At 37.7% G+C, this 27,788-nt stretch overlaps 1 protein-coding gene across 8 annotated transcripts in view; it reads left to right on the top strand.

Moving 5' to 3' along the window:
- The window catches only part of CDKAL1 (CDK5 regulatory subunit associated protein 1 like 1), a 759,164-nt gene that overhangs the window by 395,672 nt on the left and 335,704 nt on the right, over positions 1 to 27,788 (top strand). For all 8 annotated transcript variants that reach the window (XM_063632136.1, XM_063632135.1, XM_063632137.1 and 5 more), the window contains one exon: positions 20,078 to 20,244. In XM_063632136.1, coding sequence (XP_063488206.1) covers positions 20,078 to 20,244 — 167 coding nt within the window. The remainder of the gene's footprint in view (positions 1 to 20,077; positions 20,245 to 27,788) is intronic.

Genomic DNA, 27,788 nt, shown 5'->3' with positions numbered 1-27,788 from the left:
CAGGCACGTGCCACCACACCCAGCTGATTTTTGTATTTTTAGTAGAGATGGGGTTATACCATGTTGGCCAGGCTGGTCTTGAACTCCTGACCTCAAAATCCACCTGCCTCGGCCTCCCAAAGTGTTGGGATTACAGGCATGAGCCACCATGCCTGGCCTGTACATACTTTTTATTACATCAAATGTTTCACAACATTTTTTATTGCTAATGACTTTTAATAGCTTTGTAATTTATAATCAACTTTTTTAAGTTTAGTCTTCTCTAAGTGGAAATTATTATGCTAGGCATAGTTTACTAAGGCTGAATTGTAATATATTCGTTTGGAAGCCAGATCCTTACCCCCTCATTCTTCTCATTTTTGTTGAGCAATTAAAGTTGCCCTGTGTGGTGTGGAAAATTAGACTTTTTTTTTTGGAGACATAGTTTCATTCTGTTGCCCAGGCTAGAGTGCTGTGGTGCAGTCTTGGCTCACTGTAACCTCTGCCTTCTGGGTTCAAGAGATTCTTGTGCCTCAAGCCTCCTGAGTAGCTGGGCTTATAGGCATGCACCTCCACACCCGGCTAATTTTTGTACTTTTAGTAGAGATAGGGTTTTGCCATATTGACCAGACTGGTCTTGAACTCCTGACCTCAAGTGATCCACCTGTCTTGGCCTCCCAAAGTGTTGGAATTACAGGTATATGAGCCACCATGCCCGGCCAAAATTAGACTTTTTTAAAAACTAGAAACAGGATCTCGCTACATTGCCCAGGCTGGTCTACAACTTCTGGGCTCAAGCGATCCCCCCGCTTCGGCCTCCCAAAGAGCTTGGATTACAGGCATATGGATTCCTCTTCTGCTCACTGCATACCAGACCTGCTTCCCTACACTCTTGGTGTAAGAGTGCCAGCCTGCCAGCCATCAGATTTTTTCCTTCCTCAGATACAAATGTTATGTTTATTTCTTCACACCACTGCAACTTGTCCGATAGCTCCTCCTTTGTATTAGTGTAGATATATAATAATGAATAGAAATGTAATGCATTTTATCTTTACTGTATCTAAGTTTAACACCTCAAAAACATAGAATAATTATTCTTTTCTAATGCCTGCTGACAGTATTATCTTCACATCTTTCTGTTTGTGGTTATACCGACCTATCTTATAAATTTATTTAACTTGAAGCTTTTCTGTACATTTTTTTAAAAAAATTCTGTGTTACAGCTGTCTCATCATTTTTTTTTTATATCCCTTAGGAAACTTCATATGGGGCTTGGTGACAACTACTTAATACCACTTGCTGATGATAATGGCAGTACCATGACATGCTTCAGGACGTGGTCTTTGAGTTTCTAATTGCAAATACAGGCATTATCTTTTTTATGTAGTGTGTGAGGCTTCTTATTTAAAGAAAAATGTGTTCATTTGATGGTTTTTTAAAAAATAGGTGATAATTTTAGAAGCATCTTAACAGTAGCCACTTTAAATCAGGAAACTTTGACTCAGTGCTGAGGAAATAGGTTCTTGATTTATATTAGACAAAGAGTATGTTGGCCCTGCCTTACTTAAATTTCACCTGAAGCTCCTAGAGTCTGTTGGTTACCAGAAGTTTCACATATTCTGAGTCCTTTGCCCTAATAACCCATACTCTGCCTTCATTTTCTTCCTTGTTTGCTTTTATTGTATAAAAATCCCAGACTTATAGAAGTGTTACGAAAACAATACAAAGAGTACATTTACCCTTCTTCAAGTGTTTTTCTTTTCTTTTTTTTAAAGATAGTGTTTCACTCTGTCCCCCAGGTGGGAATGTAGTAGCACAGTCACAGCTCACTGCAGCCTTGACCTCCGTGGCTCAAGCCATCCTCCTACCTCAGCTGCCTGGGCTGGGACTACAGGTGTGTACCACCACACCCAGCTAATTTTTTTGTACTTTTGTAGAGACGGGGTTTCGCCATGTTGCCCAGGCTGGTCTCAAACCAACTGGGATCAAGTGATCATCCCTCCTTGGCCTCCCAAAGTGCTGGAATTACAGGCACGAGCCGCCACACCTAGCCTTAAATGTTTCTATTTTAACATGACCATTATATAACTATCAATACCAGAAACTTAATGTTGGTAAAATAGCGTTATGTCTACAGACCCTATCCAAATTTCACCCATTGTTTCACTAACATTCTTTTTCTGGTCCCAGGTCCATCTAGGATCCCATGTTACATGTGGTTACCATGTCTCCTTAGTCTCTTCACTTCCAATCTAGGCCAGGTCTCCTGTCTTTGTCTTTTATAACCGTAATATTTTTGAAATGTGCTGGTCAATTATTTTATAGCACCTCTCTCAATTTAAGTTTGTCTGGTATTTCCATGTGATTAAATTCAGGTTATGCATTTTTGGCAAGAGTACCACTGAAGTAATTGATACGCACTTTTCAGAGCATCAAGGTACATGATGTTAAGATTCTCATTACTGGTGGGTTTCATTTTTATTACATAGTTAGGGTGATGCCAAGTTTCTCCACTGTGAGGTGGTTTTTTTTTAAATTTTAATTAATAAGTGTCTTATGGGGAAATGCTTAAAAACTGTAAATATCTTCCTTCTGCCCACTAACTTTAACATCCACAGATGATCCTTGCCTCTGACAATTATTACTTATGGTGTTTGCCAGATGTTGATTTTCCTATCTTACATTTTACATTCAGTAATTAAAATTATATTATATGGAAGACCTCTGCTTTTTCCTCCATCTATCTTTTGAAATATCTTTTCTGTTTTGGACTCATGGATATTTATTTTGTTTTATACTTCAAATTCCACTACTGTCATTATTTATTTTGTTGATCAAATTGTCCCAGATTGGCCATTGAGAGCTTCTTCAGTTTGACTCCTTTGTTCTCTTGATTTGCCCTCATAATTTTTTTTAGTACTTTCTTACTGTCTGGCACCAGAAAGTGTTTTAGGCTTACCTTGGACTTTCCCTAACTCAAATCCTGGAATCACCCATTTCTCTAAGCAATTCTTATACTTTATGTTGAGAGAATAGAGTTTTGAAACTAAGATACGATCGATAGTTGTGTTCATTGCTTCCGGGGTATCATCTTCTAACTTGATCTTTTAAATTTCAAGTTTGTGGAGTTCTCTTGGAACTGATAGATAGCCAGTGCACTTTTGTGTAGACTGATGGTCTTCAGATGATTCTCTAGTAAAACTCTCCTTTTTTTCCTATTAAAATGAAATAATGTTTTTTTTCTCATTTTAAAGGGAAAAATGGATTAAGTTAATGGATAGAATCATCTCAATTTTCTGTATTTCCCAGGAAACCTTTTCTTCCCATTTTGGTGGCTATTCTCCATTTGTGTGGATATATAAAAGATGATAAATTAGTGCGTAAATAGGAAACATTAACAGAAGCTCAAACAATTTATTATTTTTACAACCTTTTTTTTTCTGTTGAATACATACAGGTATTTTCTGATTGTGTACTTTCTACTGCAATGGGAATGAGCATTTATGCTTTGTTTTCTGTTTGAAATACTGTGAAAACTTGATTACTTTCTTATGTTCTTTTCTTTGTAAGCAAATCTGAGAACTGTACCTATAGGCTCCTTCTTCCCTTCATGTTGTCATCTCAATGTCCCTCCTCGTTTTCCTCCTTCCCCAACCCTTCATGCTTCCCTTTCTTCCTGTCTTCTTATTAATTTATGCATTCAGTCAATAAATAAATATTCACTAGATGCTTAATATGTCCTCAGTCACTGTCCTATTACAAGAGTTAGTTCAGTGAACAAAACAGAGAATTGCAGTCTTATTGTAGCTTTCATTCTATTTGGGGGTGGGGTGGAGAGGCAATACACAATAAACATAATTAGAAGTAAATTATATAGTACATTAGAGATACTTCTGTCCACTTTTTTCTGTCTGTTCTTTCCTCCTGCTGCATTTACTGAGTAATTTCTCTCCATTGGTCACTGTTGGAGATCTTTAAAATAAATGATGAATGAAAGAGAACCTTTCTAGGACCTCAGCTTAATCCTTAACCAGCTGAAGCCACAGGAAATAACAAAAAAGAATTGGGGAGTTAGAGAATACAGAATGAAAATATATTTCACAAGAGTTTTGTAGAATATTTAAGTGAACTCAAGTTTGAAATATCAAAATGGTTTTTCCTAGAAGAGATTTGGCAGACTTAATAGAGGTAATAAAGCATTTTTAAAACTTAACCAGGGCACTTATAAAATATAACAAAATGATTTTGCTGTATTTGGCTAAGCTTGGGCCAGTGCAATTGCTATAAGTACTCTATTTTCTTTTTAAATCCTTGTAAGTAAATGCCACAGTAATATATTGGCTGCAGAGGAGACAAAGGCGGAGAGTTTCTCTGTAAAGGTTTTATGGAGGGGGATTGAGAGATGGTGTTTTCATCAAGTTAACAGGAGTACTTTGGTAATGATAATTCATTTTTTGCTAAACAAGAAAAGTTGTATAAATCATACCTGGAAATGAGGAGCTTTTTAAAATATTTGTATTCCACTCATTTATTGGTTTATAATTGGCAACTTACATATCTTACCTATTTTCTGTGTTTCTTCATTTATGACTTATAAATAATGGTTTACATTTGGAAGCAATTTGTAGATAGAAATGCTATTTGCAATAAGAACTACTAAACATTTATTTTAATAGTGAGAATTAAGGACTCAGAACTTTGAAGTACAGTTTTAAATACAATAGTCTCTTTCTATTTTGTAAACACTGTGAAGTGTATAAAATGTGTATGTCCAAGATGACTTAAAGATAAACACAAAATGATTGTTGTACAGTTGCATTTGTGAATGCCACTTTTTAATTTATTAACTATGTAATATAATGTTTTGAGTTTTAATAAAATATGTCAGTACAATCAAGAAATATACATAAATGAAGTGCAAAATCTTATATCTATCAATCATTGCACTGTGAAGAATTTTCAGTTTCTGTTGATTAATTAGGAGAAAGTATAATTTATTAATATATTTCTATTTGAATTAAAATTCATGTTAATTCTTTTAGTTCTTCATTGTAGGCAGTTCTATACCTTATAACAGTGCTGCCCAGTAGAAATATATGAGCCATGTGTATAATTTAAAATGTTCTAGTAGCCACATTAAAAAAGCAAAAAGATACAGGTTAAGTTTATTTTAATTAGATACTTTAACTCATTATATCCAAAATGCTAATTTCAATTTGTAATCAATTTCTTTTGGTGGGGAGCAGGAGATGGAGCCTCTCTCTGTTGCCCAGGCTGGAGTACAAAATGGCTCAATCATAGCTTACAGCAGCCTTGAACTCCTGGGCTCAGACTATCTTCCTGCCTCAACCACGCAAGTAGCTAGGACTATAGGCATGTACCACTGTGCCCAGCTCAGTTTTAGAAATTATTTTAAAATCTTAATAAGATAGTTTACATTCTTTTTTCATACTAAGTAGTTGAAATCAGATGTGTACCTTGGCACTTAAAGCACATTTTAGGGCCTGGCACTGTGGCTCACGCCTGTAATCCCGGCACTTTGGGAGGCTGAGGCGGGCAGATCATGAGGTCAGGAGATCAAGACCATCCTGGCTAACACAGTGAAACCGCGTCTCTACTAAAAATACAAAAAATTAGCCGGGCGTGGTGGCGGGCGCCTGTAGTCCCAGCTACTCGGGAGGCTGAGGCAGGAGAATGGTGTGAACCTGGGAGGCGGAGCTTGCAGTGAGCCGAGAATGCGTCACTGCACTCTAGCCTGGGCGACAGAGCAAGACTCCATCTCAAAAAAAAAAAAAAAAAAAGGCACATCTTAGTTCAAACCAACTGCATTTCAAGGGCTCAGCAGCCACATATGGCTTGTGGTTTATTGGATAGTACAGGTTTTATTACTCTTAATGCATCTCATGTTATTTACACATTGTTTTGGTTTTCTTCAATCATTTCTTATTTCTAATGCTATTAAAGCTGGCTTTTGAGATTTTTGGTTGGTACTACTCATATCATAATTATAGTCAGCATTTTATAGGTCTTCTCCTTGAGTCACTAAATTGGCATTAAAAAGAATTCGGTTGGAGTTCCTTCTTGGAAATTAAGAGATTAATTCTAATCCGTGCTGTGCTGCTGCTTATTGTATATCACTTTGGGCAAGTTTGTTAACCTTTCTGTCACAGCCTGTATTTATAAAATGAAGTGGATAAAGAGTTTTGGCATTTCAAACTGGATAATTCTTATTTTAAAAAAATTGTCTGTGTTTGTTATTCAAATACATTGATTGATTACACTCATATGCATTGTGTTACCCGTAGTGCCAAAAAAGGCTTTTCTAATGGGATCTATTTTTAGTGAACCATGGTGATAAGCCATGAGGAGGGAGAGAAGTATCCTTAACTGACTTTCAAGCACAGAATTATTAAATCCTACATCATTTTCTGGGTACAAATTGCAGAGCCCTAAATTGGCACTTTGGGGCAACGAAAAGATGAGATCAACAAAGTTGTTGGTTTATTGTTTTCCTCAGTGCTAGCCACTAAGTATGTTTTACCTTTTTGTGAAAAGTTGAGTTATTGGCGATAAGGAATTATCACTTTTTTTCCATGAGTTAGTTATTTCAAAATGACATTCTGTTTTTCCCCTTCGGCGAAAGGATAACTAACATACTATTTTAAAATACTGAATATTAGCTCTCTAGATTAGCCTCACATAGCAGAATTTAATAATGATCATTGTACTTAATTAGCTTATAAGACAACTTATGTTTAACACAGGTAGACTTCATTTGTTGATTTAGCTCCTTTTAGATGTTTTATAAAATAGAAAAAAGATGGACTTTACCAAAATTACCACTTTGATTGATTGATGGTTGCTCTCAGGTTTAAATATATACCATTAGCTTATCACAATCTATGTTCGAATAATATTTTACTACATCATTTATAGTGTAAGAACCTTGTAATTTTATATTTCCATTTCCTCTTTCTTCTTGTCCTTTGTGCTATTGTCAGTTTTTTGCATCAAGTGTAAACCCCAAAATATGTTATTATTTTTGCTTTAAATATATATATATATATATATATATACATATATATATACACTTTTTTTTTTTTTTTTTTTTTTGAGATGGAGTTTCGCTATCTTTGCCCAGGCTGGAGGGCAGTGGCGTGATCTCGGCTCACTGCAACCTTCCTCTCCCAGGTTCAAGCGATTCTCCTGCCTCAGCCTTCCAAGTAGCTGGGATTACAGTTGGGTGCCATCATGCCCAGCTAATTTTGTATTTTTAGTAGAGATGAGGTTTCTCCATCTCGGTCAGGCTGGTCTCGAGCTCCCAACCTCAGGTGATCCGCCTGCCTTGGCCTCCCAAAGTGCTGGGATTACAGGCATGAGCTACCACGCCCAGCTGAACAATTATATTTTAACGGTGGCTCATGCCTGTAATCCCAGCACTTTGGGAGGCCAAGGCAGGCAGATCACAAGGTCAGAAGATCGAGACCATCCTGGCCAACATGGTGAAACCCTGTCTCTACTAAAAATACAAAAATTAGCTGGGCATGGTGGCGTGTGCCTGTAATCCCAGCTACTTGGGAGGCTGAGGCAGGAGAATCGCTTGAACCACGAAGTCAGAGGTTGCAGTGAGTGGAGATCATGCCACTGCACTCCAGCCTGGCAACAGAGCAAGACTCTGTCTCCAAAAAAAAAAAAAAAAAAAAAGATTAAAAATTATATTTTATATATACCCACATGTTTGCCATTTCTGGTCCAATTCTTTTCTTTGTGTATCATCTGGTACTGTGCTTTTTATCTAGTATTATTTCTCTCCTGTTTAAAGATCTTTCTTTATTAGTCTTTGGAGTAGAGATCTGCTGGTATTGAGTTCACTCAGCTTTGTCTGAAAAGTCAACAGAAATCTAGGTTAAGAATGTTTCAGTCGTTTGAGGTTATGGAGGTTATGTCTCCATTACACTCTGGCTTGTGTCGTTTCTGACAAGAAGTTGTCTGTCACTCTTTTCTTTGTTCTTGTATACAATATTGCTTCCAGCCCCTAGTTGCTTTTAAGATTTTCTCCTCGTTACCTTGTTTTTTCTAAAAAAATAAATAAATAAAAATAAAAAAAGTAATTTGTGTACTTTGATGTGGCTTCTTTTATTTTGTTGAAGGTTTATTGAATTTATTGAATCTGTGGTTTATAGTTTTTGCCAAATTTGGGGAAAATTTAGCCATATTGTAGGGACTCTACTCATGTGTTAGTGTGCTTGGTGTGGTTCTGTTCCTTTCATTTTTATTATGAATGTTTTATTTCTCTTCATTTCATTTTGGGTAGTTTCTGTTACTACTAGGTCTTCAAGTTCATCTCTAGAAGTTCCACTAGGATCTTTTCAAATATCTTCTTTTGTTTCTTTTATCATGTTCATATTTTTGTAAATGTATAGACCACTTGTACAATAGCTGTTATTATGTCCTTGTCTGCTAATTCCATCATGTTTGTCATTTCTGACTGTGTTCCTATTGATTTTTTTTTTTTCTCTCCTGGTCATAACCACACTGAGCCAGACTCAATGATGCATGCCTGTTGTCCCAGTACTCAGAAGGCTTAAGGCAGGAGGATTAACAGTGCGAGCCCAGCCTGGGCAAAATAGTGAGATTCTGTCTCCAAATATATAAATAAATAACCGTAGTCAATAGTTTAGCCCACATCATTACTCAGCCAGAGATTTGAGGGGAGCCCTCTTCTGATTTTTGGAGCTCCGTCTCCACATGCAGTTCTCTCCTCTATAATATTTAATCCTATCAATTAGAACCTTCCAAACTCCAACCTCTGTCTCTTCAACTCAGAAAGATCACTGGGCTCTGTTTGTTTTCCTACCTGTCTGTACCGTGGCCTGGAAAATGCCTCCAGATAGTAATATGGGAACTCATATTGCTCATCTCCTTTGTTTCTGTCAAGAATCACACTCCTTCACTGTGTTGTTCCTCGTCCAATTATTGTTGTCTTATATATTGTGTTAATTTTTCTAGTTGTTTACAGTAGTAGGGTAATTTCTATAACAGTTAATCCTTCGTGTGTAGAAGTGGAAGTCCTCACAATATATCCTTTTTGAGACGGAGTCTCACTCTGTTGCCCAGCTGGAGGGCAGTGGCATGATCTCAGCTCACTGCAACCTCCACCTCCCGGTTCAAGCGATTCTCCTTCCTCAGCCTCCCAAGTAGCTGGGATTACGGGGGCGCATCACCATGCTGTGTTAATTTTTGTATTTTTAGTAGAGACAGGGTTTCCATGTTGGCCAGGCTGGTCTTGAACTCCTGACCTCAAGTGATCCACTCGCCACAGCCTCCCAAAGTGCTGGGATTATAGGCATGGGCCACTGTGCCTGGCCTGTCCTTTTAATTAATGTTTGTTATCATCAGTACAGTCAGAGTCAACAGTTTGTGCTGGATATTACATATTCCTCTATAGAAGCAGACATGTTGGTAGTTATCATGTTGATTGGCATAGTTTTGGTCAAGTTATAGAACTGGTTATTGATATATATGTTATTATAATAGTATTAAAATTACCTTTTGTTGATATTACCTGCAAATGTTTGTAGTGTTTTGTCCTTAGAAATTTTAAATTGAAGAAGTAGCTGGTTATTAAATTCTTGCTAACTGGTATATCTGTCAGACCTTCCCGTTCTGACTATTCTTCCTTTCCTCAGGGCTGAATCACTAGCTGCTTCTTAAAACTTTTAAACAATATTTCTTTGTCCTAGAATTGCACTTTATTCTTTCATTATCTAGAAACAGTGCATATATGTGCACACACACACACACACACAACCTTTTTACTTAAGAACATAACTATCTTCTCATCTCCTACATCCAACCTGTAAAAGGCACATAAGGCTATTTTAACTAACCCCTTTTGAGTATCCCTAATCCAAAAATCCAAAATCCAAAATGCTCTAAAATCTGAAACGTTTTGAGTGCCAACATGACACTCAAAGGAAATGCTCATTGGAGCACTTTGGATTTTGGATTTTCAGATTAGGGATGTTTAGCTGGTACATATGATGCAGATTTTCCAGAATTTGAAAAAAATCTGAAATCTAAAACCCCTCTGGTCCCAAGCATTTTGGATAAAGGAATATTTACCTGTAGTTCAAAAGAATAAAGTGATCCAAATTATTATATTTGTAATTATAGTTTCCAGGTTTTTGGGTTGTAGGTTCTTGAAGGTGAACCTATTTTTCTATTCCTTTTCCTACCTCATAGAGGCCCTATTTCACATATCCTTATTTGTCCTATCTTCTGAAGCCAAAGCGGTGGTTCAAACGTTAAGACTCTGAGTTTGTGGCAAGTATTGGTTTGTTTGCTGGATTTCAACTTAAATAATGCTAAGTGAGAAGCTGGGGCCCAGTAGTAGTATTTAGGCTCTGTTGGATGCAAAGAAATAAGGAAAGAAAGGAGATAAAAGACAAGCACCACTTCCTTTCCCTCTAGGTGATACCAACTAAAAACCGTACATTGTTACTGGTCTGGGTTCCTTTTATGTATTTCTATTTACATTTGTGAGTGTTGCTTTGTATATTTTGGTCAATTATAATAATACATTTCCCCTCCATATAAAGAATGAATGAAATTAATTTTGTTCAGAAAGACTGGACAGTTACATTATCTGTTATTTTTTTCCTCCCCCTTCTTATACAACATATCTAGTGATTTGAGAATTTTGAAAATGCATTCAGTTTTCATGAGCATAAGTATGAGAATATCTTAAAGTGAAGTTATTGAGAGCTTTACTGGCAAGTATAATATACATATTGCATAATTATTGGCTATGACAGTGCATTGTTTATCAACATGTCATCTTTGCTCTCTCAGCCCTGCCCTGTGAGCTTGAGCCCCTTATAACAACTTCCATTAATACTGGCTCCCATTGTACAATTCTTTCTCACCACAAAACCCTCACTCACTTCATTCTAACCACACTGACCTCTTTGTTGTTCCTTGGGAACTGCAGGCATACTCATACTGTGTCTTTGCACTTATATTCCCTCTGCTTCAAGGGCTCTTCCTTTAGATAGCTAATCTACGTGGCTTACTACCTTGATTCATTCAGGTTTTGTCTCATTGTGAGTCTTCTTCAACTATTCCCTATCAAAAATAAGTGTCTTTTCCCAATCACTTCATCATCCTGGACTCAAAAAATCTGCCCTCCTTGGCCTCCCAAAATGCTGGGATTACAAGTGTGAGCCAATGTGGCTGGCCTTTAAATGCATTTTCAACTTACAGTGGACTTACTGGGATGTAATCCAGTACTATAATCCATACCTTTTTTTTTTTTTTTTTTTTGAGATGGAGTTTCACTCTTGTTGCCCAGGCTGGAGTGCAATGGGGCAATCTCGGCTCACTGCAACCTCCGCCTCCCGGGTTCAAGTGATTCTTCTGCCTCAGCCTCCCAAGTAGCTGGGATTACAGGCATGCGCCCCCACGCCCAGCTAATTTTCTGTTTTTAGTAGAGACGGGGGTTTCTCCATGTTGGTCAGGCTGGTCTCGAACTCCTGACCTCAGGTGATCTGCCCGCCTCAGCCTCTCAGAGTGCTGGGATTACAGGCGTAAACCACTGCAACTGGCCTCATCATCCATACCTTTTATCTTGCTTTTAAAATTTTTATTAGCACTTGTTTTTACTTGACAATCTGTTCTTTATCTCTTAGTTTATTGTCTGTTTCACTTGAATAGATTTCATGTGGGCAGAGACCTTATCTCTAAGCTTTAGAACAGTATCTGGTACATAATAGGTATTCAACAATTACTTGCTAGAAGGAGTCAATGAATGAATGAATCAATGAATGATGTTTTATTTGTATGAGGACACCTAAACTATATACCTGATATACCTTCAAACCGAACATATAATAATATAACAAAATAGAAAACTCTATTTGCTGTTTAAGTACAGATGCACCTCGACTTATGATGGGGTCACATCCCAGTAAACCCATTGTACGTTGAAAATATAAGTTGAAAATGCATTTAAACGCCAGGCGCATTGGCTCACACCTGTAATCCCAGCATTTTGGGAGGCCAAGGAGGGCAGATTTTTTGAGTCCAGGAATTTGAGACCAGCCTAGGCAACATGGTGAAACCCTGTCTCTACAAAAAATACAAAAATTTGCCAGGTGTGGTGCCACGTACCTGTAGTCCCAGCTACCTGGGAGGCTGAGATGGCAAGATCACTTGAGTCCAGGAGGTCAAGGCTGCAGTGACCCATGATCACACCACTGCATTGCAGCCTTGGTGACAGAGTAAGACCCTGTCTTAAAAACAAAACAAAACAAAACAAAAAAAGAAAGAAAAGAAAAAGAAAAAGCATTTCATACACCCAACCTACTGATCATCATAGCTTAGCCTAGCCTACCTTAAACATGCTCAGAACACTTTTATTAGCCTACAGTTGGGCAAAATCATCTAATACAAAGCCTATTTTATAATATAGTGTTGAATATCTCATGCAATGTGTTGAATATTGTATTGAAAATGAAAAACAGAATGGTTGTATGTTTACTGGAAGTATTCTTTCTACTGAATGCATATCGCTTTCACATCGTCATATAGTTGAAAAATCCTAAGTCGGGCCATTGTAAGTCAGGCATCATCTGTACTTGTATAAGTTTTAAAGACAAAATTTTCTAATTTTAACTACAGAATTTCAGTTCTGTTTGACTGTACCTTGAGTGAAGGTCACTTTTTTTTTTTTTTTTTTAAAGAAACAAGGTCTTACTCTGTTGCCCTGGCTCTAGTGCAGTGGTGCAATCATAGCTCACCGTAACCTCGACTCCTGGGATCTAGTGATCCTCCTGCTTGAGCCTCCCAAATAGCTAGAACTACAGGTGCACACTACCATGCCCAACTAATTTTTTTAGTTTTTGTAGAGATAGGGTCTTGCTCTGTTGCCCAGGCTGGTCTCGAACTCCTTGCCTAAGGGAATCCTTCCTGCCTTGGCCTCCCAAAGAGCTGGGATTACAGGAATGAGCTGCTATGCCTGGCCCAAAGGGAAAGACCTTCAGGACCAAAACATTAGTCATAAGAATTCTGTCCTTTAAAAATCTGAACTTTTATTTGTTCTTCGTTCCATAATTGAGCTCAGTGGCTGAAATAATGAAAAATCCTTTGCTTTTTTACTTTTCTTTACCTTCTAAACTATTCTGTAGCTCTTTGTTAGTCTTGAAATCTAGATAAGTTTTTATCATCATTATCAACTGATTAGTAATATCTTCTGAGAACAATGTCCTGCATTGCAGGCATCTAATGATTTTCTTCTTTCCTCTTCCTCCTCCTTTGTATATCCATAATGTTTGGACTGCTAGCGGTTGAGCCTGTTGTGATTTTTAAAGATAGAATTATGCCTCTCTCCACATCCTGCTGAAACACAAGAGGACCTGTTCATAGACACTGCTGTCTATATTTTCTCTAGGGGTATTAAAAATGCCCATATATGGAGCATAACATACTGTGGTATTAAGAGGATAAACTTAATCTGCTTCATTGAGGCTTATTACAGATTTTGGAGACTGAGGAGTCAGATGCCTTGTTTTCAGAAAGTATATCATCCTTTTATGGTATTTAGTTTGTTTTGAACTTTCCATTATTTCCAAATTCCTGCAGAAGTATGGAAATAAACAATATTCTTTCTGATTGTGACCTTTTGAAAGAAATAAACAAGTTGTTTTTGTTTAGCAACAGCATTATCAATTTATACCAACAAATTTTTTCTATAACCAGTATAATTACAGATATCAGTAAGGTCTGGAAGTACCATCTCTTTGTTAACTCTCGTTATTAAGGCAATAAAAAATAATGTTAAAGTTTGTTTTCTGAGGATTGATCTATCTGAACTTCTTTGTAACTAAAAAGAAAATCATACCTGTAAGTGAAAAGCTGGTTGCATTCAGTTGCTTTGCTGGCCAGCTGTTGTTGTAGGGTAATAGGGAACCCTAAGCGAGACTGCTAATCTTGTGTAGAAGTTAAGAGACTATGCAAGAAACTTTGCAACATTCAAGCTGCATTTCCATATTGTCCAAAGAATGTTCATTTTGGTATTTCCTCATTGCCTAATACATAACCTCCTCCACTTTTGTGCACAATCTCTGTATGTGTGTGTGTTTGTATACGTGTGTTTATATGTATGTGTGTATATTTATGTGTCTGTATAGAAAGAGGTGCTTTTCAAATGTTAGCTGAAATATATTTAATCTGTGCATCTCTTTTTTTTTACTGAAAGCAATCCCATCAAATATGTTGATTGATGGAACCAAAATGTATTGAGGCTCTGCTGTTTGCTAGGCATCATGATAGGTCCTAGGCATATGTGTTTTAGATTTTTGCAGCTCTGCCTGGGAAATGCTTCTTTTCTCTCAGGGAAGACAAACCAATAATTGTAACACATTGTATTAACAGGATTATGTACAAGAGGGTTGAAAGCACAGGAGAAGAGCGTGTAAATTATTCTCAGTGGTCACGAAAGTTTTCTGAAGAAGTATTTCTTGAGATGGAGTCTCATGCAGTCTCCCAGGCTGGAGTGGAGTGGTGCCATCTCAGTTTACTGCATCCCCCACCTCCCAGGTTCAAGCAATCCACCTGTCTCAGCCTCCCAGGTAGCTGAGACTACAGGCGTGCACCACTGTGCCTGGCTAATTTTTGTATTTTTAGTAGAGACGAGGTTTCACCATGTTATCCAGGCTTGTCTTGAACTCCTGACCTCAAGTGATCCGCTTGTCTCAGCCTCCTAAAGTGCTAGGATGACAGGCACGAGCACCCGGCCTCAAAGAGGTATTTTTTATGCAAAGAAGAGTAGAGGTCATTTTAGGTAGAGGAAACAGCATGGGCATAAAGCATATAGTGACTTCCCCCGGGAACTACAGGTAATTCAACCTCTGCCTCCCGGGTTCAAGTGATTCTCCTGCCTCAGCCTCCTGAGTAGCTGGGATTACAGGCATGTGCCACCACACCCGGCTAATTTTGTGTTTTTAGTAGAGACGGAGTTTCTCCATGTTGGTCAGGCTGGTCTGGAACTCCAGACCTCAGGTGATCCGCCCACCTTGGCCTCCCAAAGTGCTGGGATTACAGGCGTGAGCCACCACACCCAGCCTAATTTCTGAATTTTCTAAGATTATTTTTTAAGAAGAAAGAACCCCTAAAAATCTAATATGCACTGTGACCCTTAAAAGAAACAGCAGGAAGTAAAAGCTGATAATTTAATGCATATTAAATAAATATAACAAATAATATATGTTTAATGTATTTTCCTTAGTGGGAGAATACAGGCTGGAACTGGATGGTGGAGAAAGACTCAAGGATAAAATTGAGAAGAAAAAACAAAGGATAGGAATGGAGAACAAAAGACGGGGGAGGGGCCAGGTGCGGTGGCTCATGCCTGTAATCCCAGCACTTTGGGAGGCTGAGGTGGGCGGATCACCTGAGGTCAGCAGTTGGAGACTAGCCTGGCCATATGGTGAAACCCCATCTTTACCAAAAATACAAAACTTAGCTGGGCATGGCATGGTGGTGTGCACCTGTAATCCCAGCTACTCAGGAGGCTGAGGTAGGAGAATCACTTGAACCTCGGAGGCGGAGGTTACAGTGAACTGAGATTGTGCCACTGCACTCTAGCCTGGGTGACAGAGTGAAACAGTCTCAGGAAAAAAAAAAAAAAGAAAGAAAAGATGGGGAGTGGACAGCACACACCGGGTAGTAGGAGGTAGAGTTAGCAGATTTTCCAAGGATTTTTAAATGATGTGTACTTGATGTAGGTTTCCCTGCCATCCAGTGCTCTTTAACTACTGATCCCCATAATAATGATTTACAGTTTTTGTATGTTTGTAGTTATTTTTAGAGACTACTCATGAATAATTGAAACAACTTATCTTGGAAATTTTCCTCGAAGATAAAGCAGGAACTACTAGAGAAATGCTACTTCTTGACCAGATAAAATCAGTCTTCACCCGTATTTTAATTTATTACAGTGAAGCTCATACATAGTTATAGTGAGCCATAATCTTTTGAAATTGAATTTTGGCAAAGTTTGATTTTTCAAAGAGGATTTTCTTTGTGGTGAGACTATTTTATTGAGGATATTATCCTTCTCTTATTATCAAACTTTTAGGTCTTCTACTTCCATCTCCTGTCATCTCAAATTGCTGTGGAGCAGAGATGGGAATCTAGCTGTTGGGGTTGCTCTTTATTCAGGGAAAAATGGCTTGTGTTTCATCTACAGGCTGGTCTGTAATTGCTTGGGTAAGATGATAATGGAATCTCATAACTAAACTTAAGGCTTTTTTCCTGTACAGTGCATTTCATTCTTCCCAGTATTTGCTTTTCCTTTTACCAAAATTAATGCATCAAAAGGATGGTGGACGATCTGATGAACATAATGTTCATTTAAGAAGTCGGGTAGACTGAACAATTTTTGGGAAAACGAACACAAGTCAGGTAGATGAACAATTTTAGAAAAAAGTAAAATCTTCCCTTGGATGCTTAAAAAAAACCCTAATTTCTGTCTCCTACTTTCTTACCCCACCACTTTCTTTTTTTGCATATATTTATTTTTACAGGCATGGAAGTTTTTAATGGGCATTCACTTCTCTTATCTTAGTTATTCCTGCTTTCATCTCTTTTTCATTTTCTTTGAGACGGAGTCTCGCTCTGTCACCCAAGCTGGAGTGCAGTGGTGCGACCTCGGCTCACTGTAAGCTCCGCCTCCTGGATTCACGCCATTCTGCTGCCTCAGCCTCACAAGTAGCTGGGACTACAGGCGCCCACCACCACTCTTGGCTAATTTTTTGTATTTTTAGTAGAGACGGGGTTTCACTGTGTTAGCCAGGATGATCTCGATCTCCTGACCTCGTGATCTGCCCCCCTTGGCCTCCCAAGGTGCTGGGATTACAGGCGTGAGCCACTGCGCCCGGCCCCCTCTTTTTCATTTTCATGTGTTTATTTTCCTGACATATACTTACCAAATTCCAAGTTATAGTGCAGACTGGGACTATCTTACTGAACCTGCCATTGTGTCTATTTTAAGCCAGCCCGGCAGGCCCTTCATTTTGGTCTAAGGCTGTGTTCTTGAAGACTGTCCCATTGTATCCCCACCACCAATAGGGATGGATGCAAAGGGTCCGGAACGTTAGTCAGTGTCCCCTTGCCAGCTCTTACCTAATTGCCAGTTTAATGGTGAATCCATATCTGTCGCGAGCTGGAAGAGCTGAAGGGCACACATTAAGGGCCAAATAAATGTTTGCATAAATTGAGAACTCTATGTGCATAGAAATAAAGCTCATAACTGAAGTCCTTAAGAAATGAAGCTGTTTAGGCAAGCACTTCTGTCCGTAAGTCTAGCCAATTAAGTGTGCAGATATAAGCATGTGTCCCAGTGTGTGTCCATTAGTGACTACTGAAGCCCTCAGGTGCTCTGGTGACTTCATATGCAAGCGTGGCCTGGCAGGAACTGCCTGTGCTATGACTAATCAGGAGACTTTCCAGGGAAAAGGATGTCAGGCATGGGGATTCCACATTTAGCGTCACTTTTAGTATGTAATGACTTCCATATCCTATTTGAGAGATCCATTCTCATTAGGATTCATGCTTGAAATACACCCTTACAAAAGCTGAACTTTCTCATGTTGACTAAGAACAAGATCATCTTTGACAGATTTTTGAATTGAATTGGCAAAGCAAAATTCTCCTCGAGTCCAAGGGTTTCATTTTGCTCATACTCTTTCGTTCCATTGTGTTTTAAACCAGGTTGCTATTATATAGAGTATTTTAGCAGCCTTGATCTTGGAGACATTAAGACCATTGTTCCTGTTGTTGCTGATTTAGTGTTACAGCTGCTTCCTCTTTATGTGATTTAATTTGAGGTTTCAGCCCACCAGGGGGCTATTGGTCCCCACCTATGCAGCTTGAAGAGCTGGCTGCTGTTTCTCCGTGGATGCTATTTCCATTCCTATTCATAGCGGTTTTTCCCCTTCTATATTCATCTAGCAACAGCAAGGCACTGTTCCAGGAACCCGCACTCTCTACATAAGGCATAACATGGAACCATTTGGATGGAAAAATTATAAATTAAAATTATTCTGTTCATTTTAAAATATTCATATTGTGTTGCTCAAATGCCAGTAACTGGAAAATCATGGATAATGTCCTGTTTTTATAACCTCTTTCAGAATGTTTTAAAATCTGTTTATGTTGTTACTTAGCCATCTCTTTTCCTGGAGTGTATTTTGTGATAAGATTTTGTTAAAAAAAAGATTGTATGAGTCCAGTGCCTAATGGCAGATGTAATATTAAAGATGATACCACTAATTTCAGTCCACTTTTTAAATAGAAAAAGATTTATTCCATGTACAGAGAATATTTATAAAATTATACGCTTCTAAAAATAGCCTATGGACATGCCAGACTGTTTCTTTGGAGAATGAAGCTTTTTATTAAATGATTAAGATTAAGCAAAGGTTTATTATTTCTGGAACTAGGTATTTAATTTAAACTATGAAAACCCATATATCCATAATACTACTAATTTTCAGATGCTAAAAATATCTTCAGCTTTTAAAATGTATTGAGCTTTTTATTTTTTAAAAAGCTTTTTAAGTGCTCTTTTTTCTATGTATTCTGTTCTCAATGCTAAGTTATTGATTCTTTAATTTGGGAAAACTAAAATCTTATTTCTATCCTTGTGTTTTCCATGTTGTGTGGGTGTGGGTGAGGATGTGTATGTCTCAGAAAGATAGACAGGCAGGAAAAAGTGAAAATGTTTTCATATGGTTTAGCTTTTTGCTAAAATAATTATATTTCTTATGCTAAAGGAAAGAATAGTGATTGGAAATCTTTTTGCTGTGTTTTTTTCTACCTCTTGGAACATATTAAGAGGAGCGAAGATCTTTATTTTATGCTTTCTTATTCTGTAAGTTTTAAGTCCACGTTCACATAAAAGCCATGTGTTTTATTTGTTGTCTCTCTTGGCTAGGAATATTTAAATGTATTTTTGAAACTCTTCTGTTCTGTCAACTAAAAATAGTTTAAAATTATAATTTTAAGACACTTTCTAGAAACTTATACTTTGGTTCAGGCTAAAGTCTTCAGTTTGTGTGCCTGTGTGTGTGTTGAGGTTCTTCAGAAGCAACAAACCACTTGAGCGTGAACAAATTTCACAGGCTCACTTCATTGTTTGTTTTAGCCTTGTTAATCGTTTGGCCTTTTAAAATAGGCTGATCATTTCATTGAATATGGATTGAGAAAAGTTCTGTGTGCCATGAAAGCCTGAATAGCTCTTGCTAACTCTGTTTTATTCATTTTAAATAACATGAGGGGGATCCCAAAGTATTTCCTCTGGACTTTTGAAGCAGTATCATTGCAACGTATGATATTTGAAGTCAGGATTCTTTATAACAATAATAACGACAAAAATATATATACGTTTTCCTAAAGTCTGATTTATGGAAAATAGAAAGCAAGCTGTCAGTAAACAGGTTTTCCAACACAAACACTCAGTTTAGGCAGCAACCAACTTTTTTGAATGCAGCAATAAAATGAATCCTATTCTTAATTGAATAATGAGGACAGACTAGAATAGTTGCTACGAGAAAAATGGGTACCTTATAATTAATAATATGTGAGCTAAACCTTAACTACACTTGACATTTTTCCTTAGGTTGGTGCCATACTGATTAATGAGTTAACTGCTGATAGTGCCTATTCTGTGGAGTGACTGTTTCAGTTCCAGGGCTTAGAGTGTTCAATAAAATAGGTATTCTCTGAGGTGGGACTGAGGCTTTAGTCTTGATCAAAGTGCTTTGGGGGAAGCACAGTTGAACTGATTGGCTGTGAATGTTAATCACTTCATAGGACACACTGATAATTTACAGCATTGTTGTAACTCTGTGGTGTTCATAAAATGAACTTAATAACCCACTGGCACCATGGGATAAGCTGCTTTTTCTCTGCAATTGAATACCCAGACTGCCTGAATAATAGTGTTGAGAAATACTGCATTAAAAAGAGTGAGCAGCTGTATGATGAAGGAAACAGCTCTGCCACAGATTTGTTAATTATCTCCTTTGATTCACAGAGGGTGTTTGTGAGATATGGTTGACCAGTGAAGACACGGGGGCTTATGGCAGAGATATTGGCACCAATCTCCCCACACTCCTGTGGAAACTGGTTGAAGTGATTCCTGAGGGAGCAATGCTGAGGCTTGGCATGACAAATCCACCCTATATTTTAGAGCATCTGGAGGTAAGGAAAAGCACCCCATTTGCATGCTGACATAGACACTAACCAATCCAGACAGTGTGGCAGCCTCAGTATCATCGCATCATCTTCATTTAAAACTCCTTCACATTTTTTTTTTTTTGTAGTCCCGCATTTCTAAGAATGAATCAAGACTTTCAAATCCCCTTCTTTGGCAGGCAACACTTTTTTACTTCCTCATCATTAATCAGCATTGCCCACATTTTTCAATACTTGCCACGTTGCCACAGTTCTTTGTTTGTTTGTAGCCCTTCAGTCTTCCAGCACATAAATTTGCCTCAGTTCCTCCATTTTGACCCCTTGTCTGATTCGGAACTGCTAATATGTTGCATTAATTTTGCAACCCACAGTCAATATTGTGTTATCCAAACTACTGTTAGCCATATCAGAAAAGGTACTGTGCTTGAAGCTTGAGGATGAATTTTCAATTTCATCCCTTCATCTGGAGATACACAGGGGTGAAGTTGAATAAGAGGGACACAGAGCAAGGTACTCTTTCACTTGATTTGCACATGCGTTACTGTGGCACCTGTATTCCCATTGTAAGGCCCATCCCTGAATACATGACACTTTCTTTCAGAGAGTTTCCTTCCTTGTTTTCCATTTATCGACATAATGGTAATCACTGTGAACAAAGGTGATTCTGAGATCCCTGATTTTGTTTTTATACTTTTCCACAGATCAGGATGCTTACCCTTAAGTAGCTGTGTCAAACTAGGCAAATGGGCGTATGTCCAGGTAACTGTGGTACCTGATGGCAAATGACACAGTAAATATGAGCAAAGAATATGGACAGGGGAGCAACCATATAAATGAAGAAGTACTTGCTAGGATCCATGACTTCTATTTGAGAAGTAATTACTTTAGACCCATAGTTATGGACATAAAATCGATTAGTGCAGTTGCAAAGTCATGTATAAAGTATGAAAACAAATAACTTTTATTTTTTTTCAAGTGTGTTCTTTGCAGTACGTTTGTGCAGAAAAATAACATCCCAAAAAGCTAAAAGCAACCACTGTTGCTGAAATTTAATGCAAATGCTAATGGATAGCTAAACATTTAAAAGATTATTTCGCTGATTTGATTTTAAGACTATACTTGTTGAGGTTTTTGTTGAACAGCTTCTTTAATATCAACAACCTATTTCAGAAATTCTGAAGACAGTTAGTAATTTGACTGCTAATTATAAATACATAATGAGGGAGTTTAGCAATTTTAATTTTATTATTTACATTTTTCTAGCTAGCTCCTTCTAGTAAGGGTATATGATTTATATGTTAAGTTTAGTACTTTAGACAGTGTGGGATGATTATGATTTGCTATTTTAAAATAAGTTGCAGGCATGTCAACTTTTACTTAACACTTGGACTCAACACTTGATAAAGTGATTCTCTGTAAAAAAAAAAAAAAAAAAAAAAAAAAAAGTCAAATATGCTAAGAGCTGTGACGTGCTGTGTTTGCAGTAAATGTGAGGCATACATCGTGAAGACCAGGAGATGCACTAGACGTGTGGAGGGTAGGAAGGGAAACAGGCCCCATCAATATAAGGTTTATGATAACAGCCACTTTTTTTGGATTGGAAAAGATCTGATCAGGGATCCAGGGACCCACAAGAGATAGAGTCAGATAAGTTCAAAAAGGAAGAAGCACAAGGAAGAAAAATCTTGTGTTGGCTCTGAGGTAACTAACCAAATACTCCTTGGAATAAATTCAGCATTTTAATTGATTGCAAGATTGCAGCAGCTAATACTGTGTGTATAGCAAATCCTAGTGCTCAGCACCTGAAGTAGTGCCAGACTTGCTGACCTCTGAATAGATGCTCCAGGAGAGCTTCTAAAAATCAACAAAAGATCTGAAATATAACTTTGTACTTTGCCTGGAAAACACCAGATGTTTAGTTCCTAGATCGTAGTTGGAGTGATAACAAGTTTTGATGGTCATGACATTATATTTTTTTAAATCCTTTGAAGAATGTATCATGTTGGCCTTTCCTCCTACATTATCATCTTGAGGCAACAATCTTGTTATATCTGTCTGTGGATCTGTCCCACCCAGTAGTGGCTCAATAAATGAGTGAATACGAGAATGAATACAGGAAGAGCTGGCCAGGCTCAGTGGCTCACACCTGTAATGCCAGCACTTTGGGAGGTCAAGGCAGGTGGATCACTTGAGGTCAGGAGTTTGAGACCAGCCTGGCCAACATGGTGAAACCCCGTCTCTACTGAAAACACAAAAATTAGCCAGGCATGGTGGTGTGCGCCTGTAATCCTAGCTACTCAGGAGGCTGAGGCAGGAGAATCGCTTGAGCCCAGGAGGCAGAGGTTACAGTGAGCCAAGATTGTGCCACTGCACTCCAGCCTGGGTGACAAAGCGAGATTATCTCAAAAAAAAAAAAAAGGAAGAGCCTTCTTCATAAAATAAATTATATAGCCCACACTGTAGTCTTGAACTTTGAAATCCTAACCCCTGGCCAGAAGAGGCAGCAAAAGATGATGAAGTAAATGAGCTCCAAGGGTGAGAATTGTTCCCCATAGAAAGCCAACCACTGCTCTGCACTTTATGTGCAGGAGGTAATCTGGCTGTGATACCACACTCAGGGAGAAAGCCATCCAAAAGAAACAGAGCAAAAGGAAACAAAGATATGCAAGAATCAAAGGTCTACACCATCTCAAAGTAAGAGCTTTTAAACTCTTCCTTTGTTTCCTGGACCAGACCTTCACACCTTGCTGTTTGTTCTCATCTTCCTCTGCATGGCAGAGCCCGGAACACTCAGGATTCCACAAACACATCGTTATGTAACAGAAAAGGTGACTGAGCCCCAGAAGGCTTACATGGCTTCTCAGTGTCAAAAAGGGTAGTAGGGAAGGGAGCCCAAATCTGGTGCTCCTCAGTCCTGTGCACAGCAATATCTTGTAAATTTCCATTTTCCTCTCACTAGGCTTAGACCACTCTACAGAAATTACTTGACTTATCTCAAGGGTACTGAACAGAGTTCACCAATAAGAAAAAAACAGAAGATGAAAACAGAAAAAAATAACAGCAAATGAAGGTGGTGATTTTTTAAACTATAGGGATTGAAGGAATCCACTCTTGAAATAACTACCCTGATGCTTTAATACCTTCAGGGCAAGGATTTCTTGAGAATTTTATTGGGAAGACTCAGCCTTCTTGTGTTTTTGGAAGATGTTTCACGCAACAGACTTTAATTAGAGAGTACTTGGCTGGTCTATTTTCCTTCCTCTTCATTCTGTTCACTTCTTATTCACCTGACTCTCAGATTTTTTAAAAACACCTTTTACCAACTTAAAAGAAAAAAAAAAAAACGAACAGTTTAAAGGGAAAGTTATATAAGGAAAGCACCAAAGTTTTTGTCATTATTTAGAAGTATGCTGGGGAAAGATACATCTGTTGAGAATACATTTTATTCAATCTCCATAGGAATAGAGGATGCACATTACACTTAACACAGGATCACTTTTAAGGTTTCTTCAAGAGTCTAGCATTGTGTGTGGCACTTTATATAGTAAATATTGAATGTATATGTACTGAATAAAAGGAAGGGAAGGAGAACTCTTTATCACTAATAGGCAGACAAGTGGTGAAGTGTGTGTTTGGGACATCTGCAAACCTTATTTTTAGTATCACTGCCCTTAAAAAACAATATAGGATTCATTTAAATTATGATATAGCTGACAAAAGATATCTCAAACATATATATTGTGAAAAAAACACGCTGGAATTGAAGAAATATACCTATGAGCTTATACAATGCTGTAGTAAACTTGCATATAATAGAATCAGTAGATAATAGACATGCTTTATGTCACCTTAAAGTCCCTATTGCCTAAAGGATAAGAATAAGCCCTTTAGGACATTCAGGGTACTTATTTTTTTCTATTACATTGTTAGTCATTTGTCCCGTGAGTAGTACCCTAATGATACCTCCTATATATCTTTTTTTTTTTTTTTTTTACCATTTCATACTCTTGAAATGTTTACATTACCTTTTTCTCATGATATACTTACCATATGATGACAGTTGGTAGTAATGTGTTAATCAGACATACTAATATTTGCTACTACATGTGTTGGCTAATATATCGCCCCTGTAGTGGCAAATAAGATGTATTTTCCTTGTGTTTGCTTTCCTATTGATATTGCTAATGTAATAACCTTTGCATATTCCTCTTTAATGAACTCTGACCTTATAGAAAGTGAAGTGGTTTATGAATTTGGTTACTCTTAAAATTACATTGCTTAGTTTTGTCCTCCTAATGATAGATAGCCTACAGCTAAAGTATTAATTCAGACTGAAAATAATACATGTGAACACAACAAGGTTCACATGAGACCAGTAACAGTGGTACAATGGCTGCTGCTAATGAGGCACCTGAAATCACTGCTAACTGATAAAATCAGTACAATTTATCAAGTGCTTATTGTTTGCAAGAAACTGAGTGCTTCACATGTGTGATCTCTTTTTCTTCTTACAGCAGGCTAGCTATATAGATACTATTATCCTCAATTTTCTTTTGCCCACTTTTTTGAGATGGGGTTTTGCTTTGTTGCCCAGGCTGGAGTGCTGCGGCTATTCCTAGGTGTGATCATAGCGCTCTACAGCCTTGAACTCCTGGGCTCAAATGATCCTCCTGCCTCGGCTGGGACTACAAACACACACCACTGTGCCTGGCTGTTATTTTTGTTTTGTTAATTGAGAAGCCATGGATTAGAAATGTTAAATAACTGGCTAAACCACATAGCCAGTTAGCCACTGAACGGGTTTCTAATCTATTTTAATTCGCAAATGCTTTCTACTCTACTGCATCTTCAAGGAAGCCTTCCCAAACTCTTCCCACATACTTTCTATGCTTCGTAGTACCCCTGTTCAACAGGTCATTGTCTCTTTGGGCACTCATCATGGTGCATCATGATTACTTATTTATGTAGAAATCCAACATGACTGTTATCGTAAGGGAGATGTTGTCTTATCCATCTTTGTATATCAGTGCTTGTGATAACACACACTTCATACACTTAATAAATGTATACTGAATGATGTGATCGCTCAAAGTTTAGCTTATTAACTGTTCCTTGACTTCATGCCTCATGTATTGAAGTACCTTCATATCTGCTGAGCATCCAGTTTTGGAAGAGTTTGGGAACGGTTGTCATATATGTTTCTCATGAGTCACATGTCTGTGAAGATGTACTGGATGGTTAGGGATTCATCTAAGGGATGCGTTATGTTTATTTGCCCAGCTAAAATACTATAGCGATAGATAGTATCTTTAGGGCTGTCTAGAACAAATGAGCTTATTGTATGATTATCGAATTTGTGGATGATCTAAGCTCTTCTTTCTTCTCTTCCTGCTTCTTAACTTTCACTGCTTTTAAAAATCTCCACTAGAGACGATAAATTAAAATCAGACAGTTTGTCTTGGTTTTAGTTTTGTGAATTGGCTGATAGGGAAAAGATGTTAAAGCTCTTGGGCAGTAAGGAAAAGAGGAAGTATCTGGATTTTACGTATTTAAGACGCATGCATGCATATGTTCATTGCAGCACTATGCACAATCGCAAAGACATGGAATCCACTTAAGTGCCCATCCACAGTAGACTAGATAAAGAGTGGTACGTATGCACCATGGAATACTGTGCAGCCATAAAAAAGAACAAGATCATATCCTTTGAAGGAACATAGACGGAACTAGAGGCCATTATCCTTAGCAAACTAACGCAGGAACAGAAAACAAAATACCACATGTTCTCACTTATAAGTGGGAGCTAAATAATGAGAAAACATGGACAGATAGAGGGGAACAACAGATACTGGGGCCTACTTGAGGGAGATCGGGGGGAGGTGGGAGAGGTTCAGAAAAAAAATGTCGGCTGGGCGCAGTGGCTCACGCCTGTAATCCCAGCACTTTGGGAGGCTGAGGCGGGTGGATCACGAGGTCAAGAGATTGAGACCATCCTTGCTAACACCATGAAACCCTGTCTCTACTAAAAATACAAAAACTTAGCTGGGTGTGGTGGCGGGCACCTGTAGTTCCAGCTACTCAGGAGGCTGAGGCAGGAGAATGGCATCAACCTGGGAGGTGGAGCTTGCAGTGAGCTGAGATTGTGCCACCGCCCTCCAGCCTGGGCAAAAGAGTGAGACTCTGTCTCAAAAAAAAAAAGAAAAAGAAAAAGAAAAAATAACGTCAAGTACTATGCTTAGTACCTGGATGGCTAAATAATCTGTACACCAAACCCCCAAGTCATAAGTTTATCTATATAACAAACCTGCACATGTACCCCTGAGCCTAAAATAAAAGTTAAAATGTTTATTTTAAAAAGTTATCCTGGTCCTCCCTCTGTCATGAATAGTTCAAAGTAACTTATCTCCCTTTAAGAGACTTGTGTGTCTCAAAATTGTATGAGAATTTTAGTGCATTACTTACAACCTGCACCAGAGAGGGCAAACTGGTTAATCTAGATTGTAAGTGCTTATTAAGGACTATTCCTATATTCAAATTATAATAAAACAAGTTATATATTTTTAAACATATTACTTTGTAAAATATTGCCAAAAAACGTTGACACTAACATTCACATTGATATTATGCTACATTTTATTTAGCTTAAATTAAAATATATAGTATTGCTCAAGATTTATAGTTAGTATACTTATGGTACATGTCATCATAAGGTTAATTACAAATAGTGATATTTTAAATATCTCTTCTATTTTTGGTTTGGAAATCTTCTAATCACTGTAACAAATCAGCTTCCTGCTACCCTAGATTTTTGTATGGTTACTTCTACTTCAATGACCTTATATTCTAACCTAATTCTATATTTAGTGAAATAAATTCATCTTCTGAAAGACAGTAGATACCTGTCAAGGACTTTTGTTGCATGGTAATTTATGAACATTAATAATATGTTTGCCTTTGCCAAGTTTTAAAAAATGCCTCATAGTTTCAAAATAATAGCAAACTCAATACATGCTGTGCTTACGTTTCATCAAAGCAATACAGATTTTCCAAACTGAACTCAGCAGTTCAAGCTGTGTCTTTAAACATTTCTTTTCCTTAGGGTTTATACTTTCTGGAATAATAGAATAATATGTAAATATATTCTCTACTGTTGTATACAAAATATTTTTCCCCTTTTGATGAATAAAAAGACATGCTAGATTACTTATTTTCAGCAAGGAAATGGAAAGGAAAAATCTTTTATTTCAACCATCCACCTATAGCTTTTGAGACATGTCAGTATGTGGTTTGATCTAACTGTTGGTAGTTTTTTGCCGTTTATAATCATCAGTGCTCTATTTGATTCTTATCCTGGCACTTGCGAATAAATTTTAAGAGGTCAGTGAAACACCTAAAACTAGAAACAGAAGTTTGTGTCTTTCTGAATATTAAAGAGAGAAAACTTTTATCAAATATTAAAAGGGCTCTTGCCTGCCAAAGGATCTAATACTGATAAAAGATGAAATTGAAATGCTACTTCCCCTTAGCACAATTATGGGCTCTACCTAATA

The sequence above is a fragment of the Symphalangus syndactylus genome, chromosome 23 (assembly GCF_028878055.3).
Source record: "Symphalangus syndactylus isolate Jambi chromosome 23, NHGRI_mSymSyn1-v2.1_pri, whole genome shotgun sequence".
Lineage (NCBI taxonomy): Eukaryota > Metazoa > Chordata > Mammalia > Primates > Hylobatidae > Symphalangus > Symphalangus syndactylus.
This window is presented reverse-complemented; position numbering and strand designations above follow the sequence as displayed.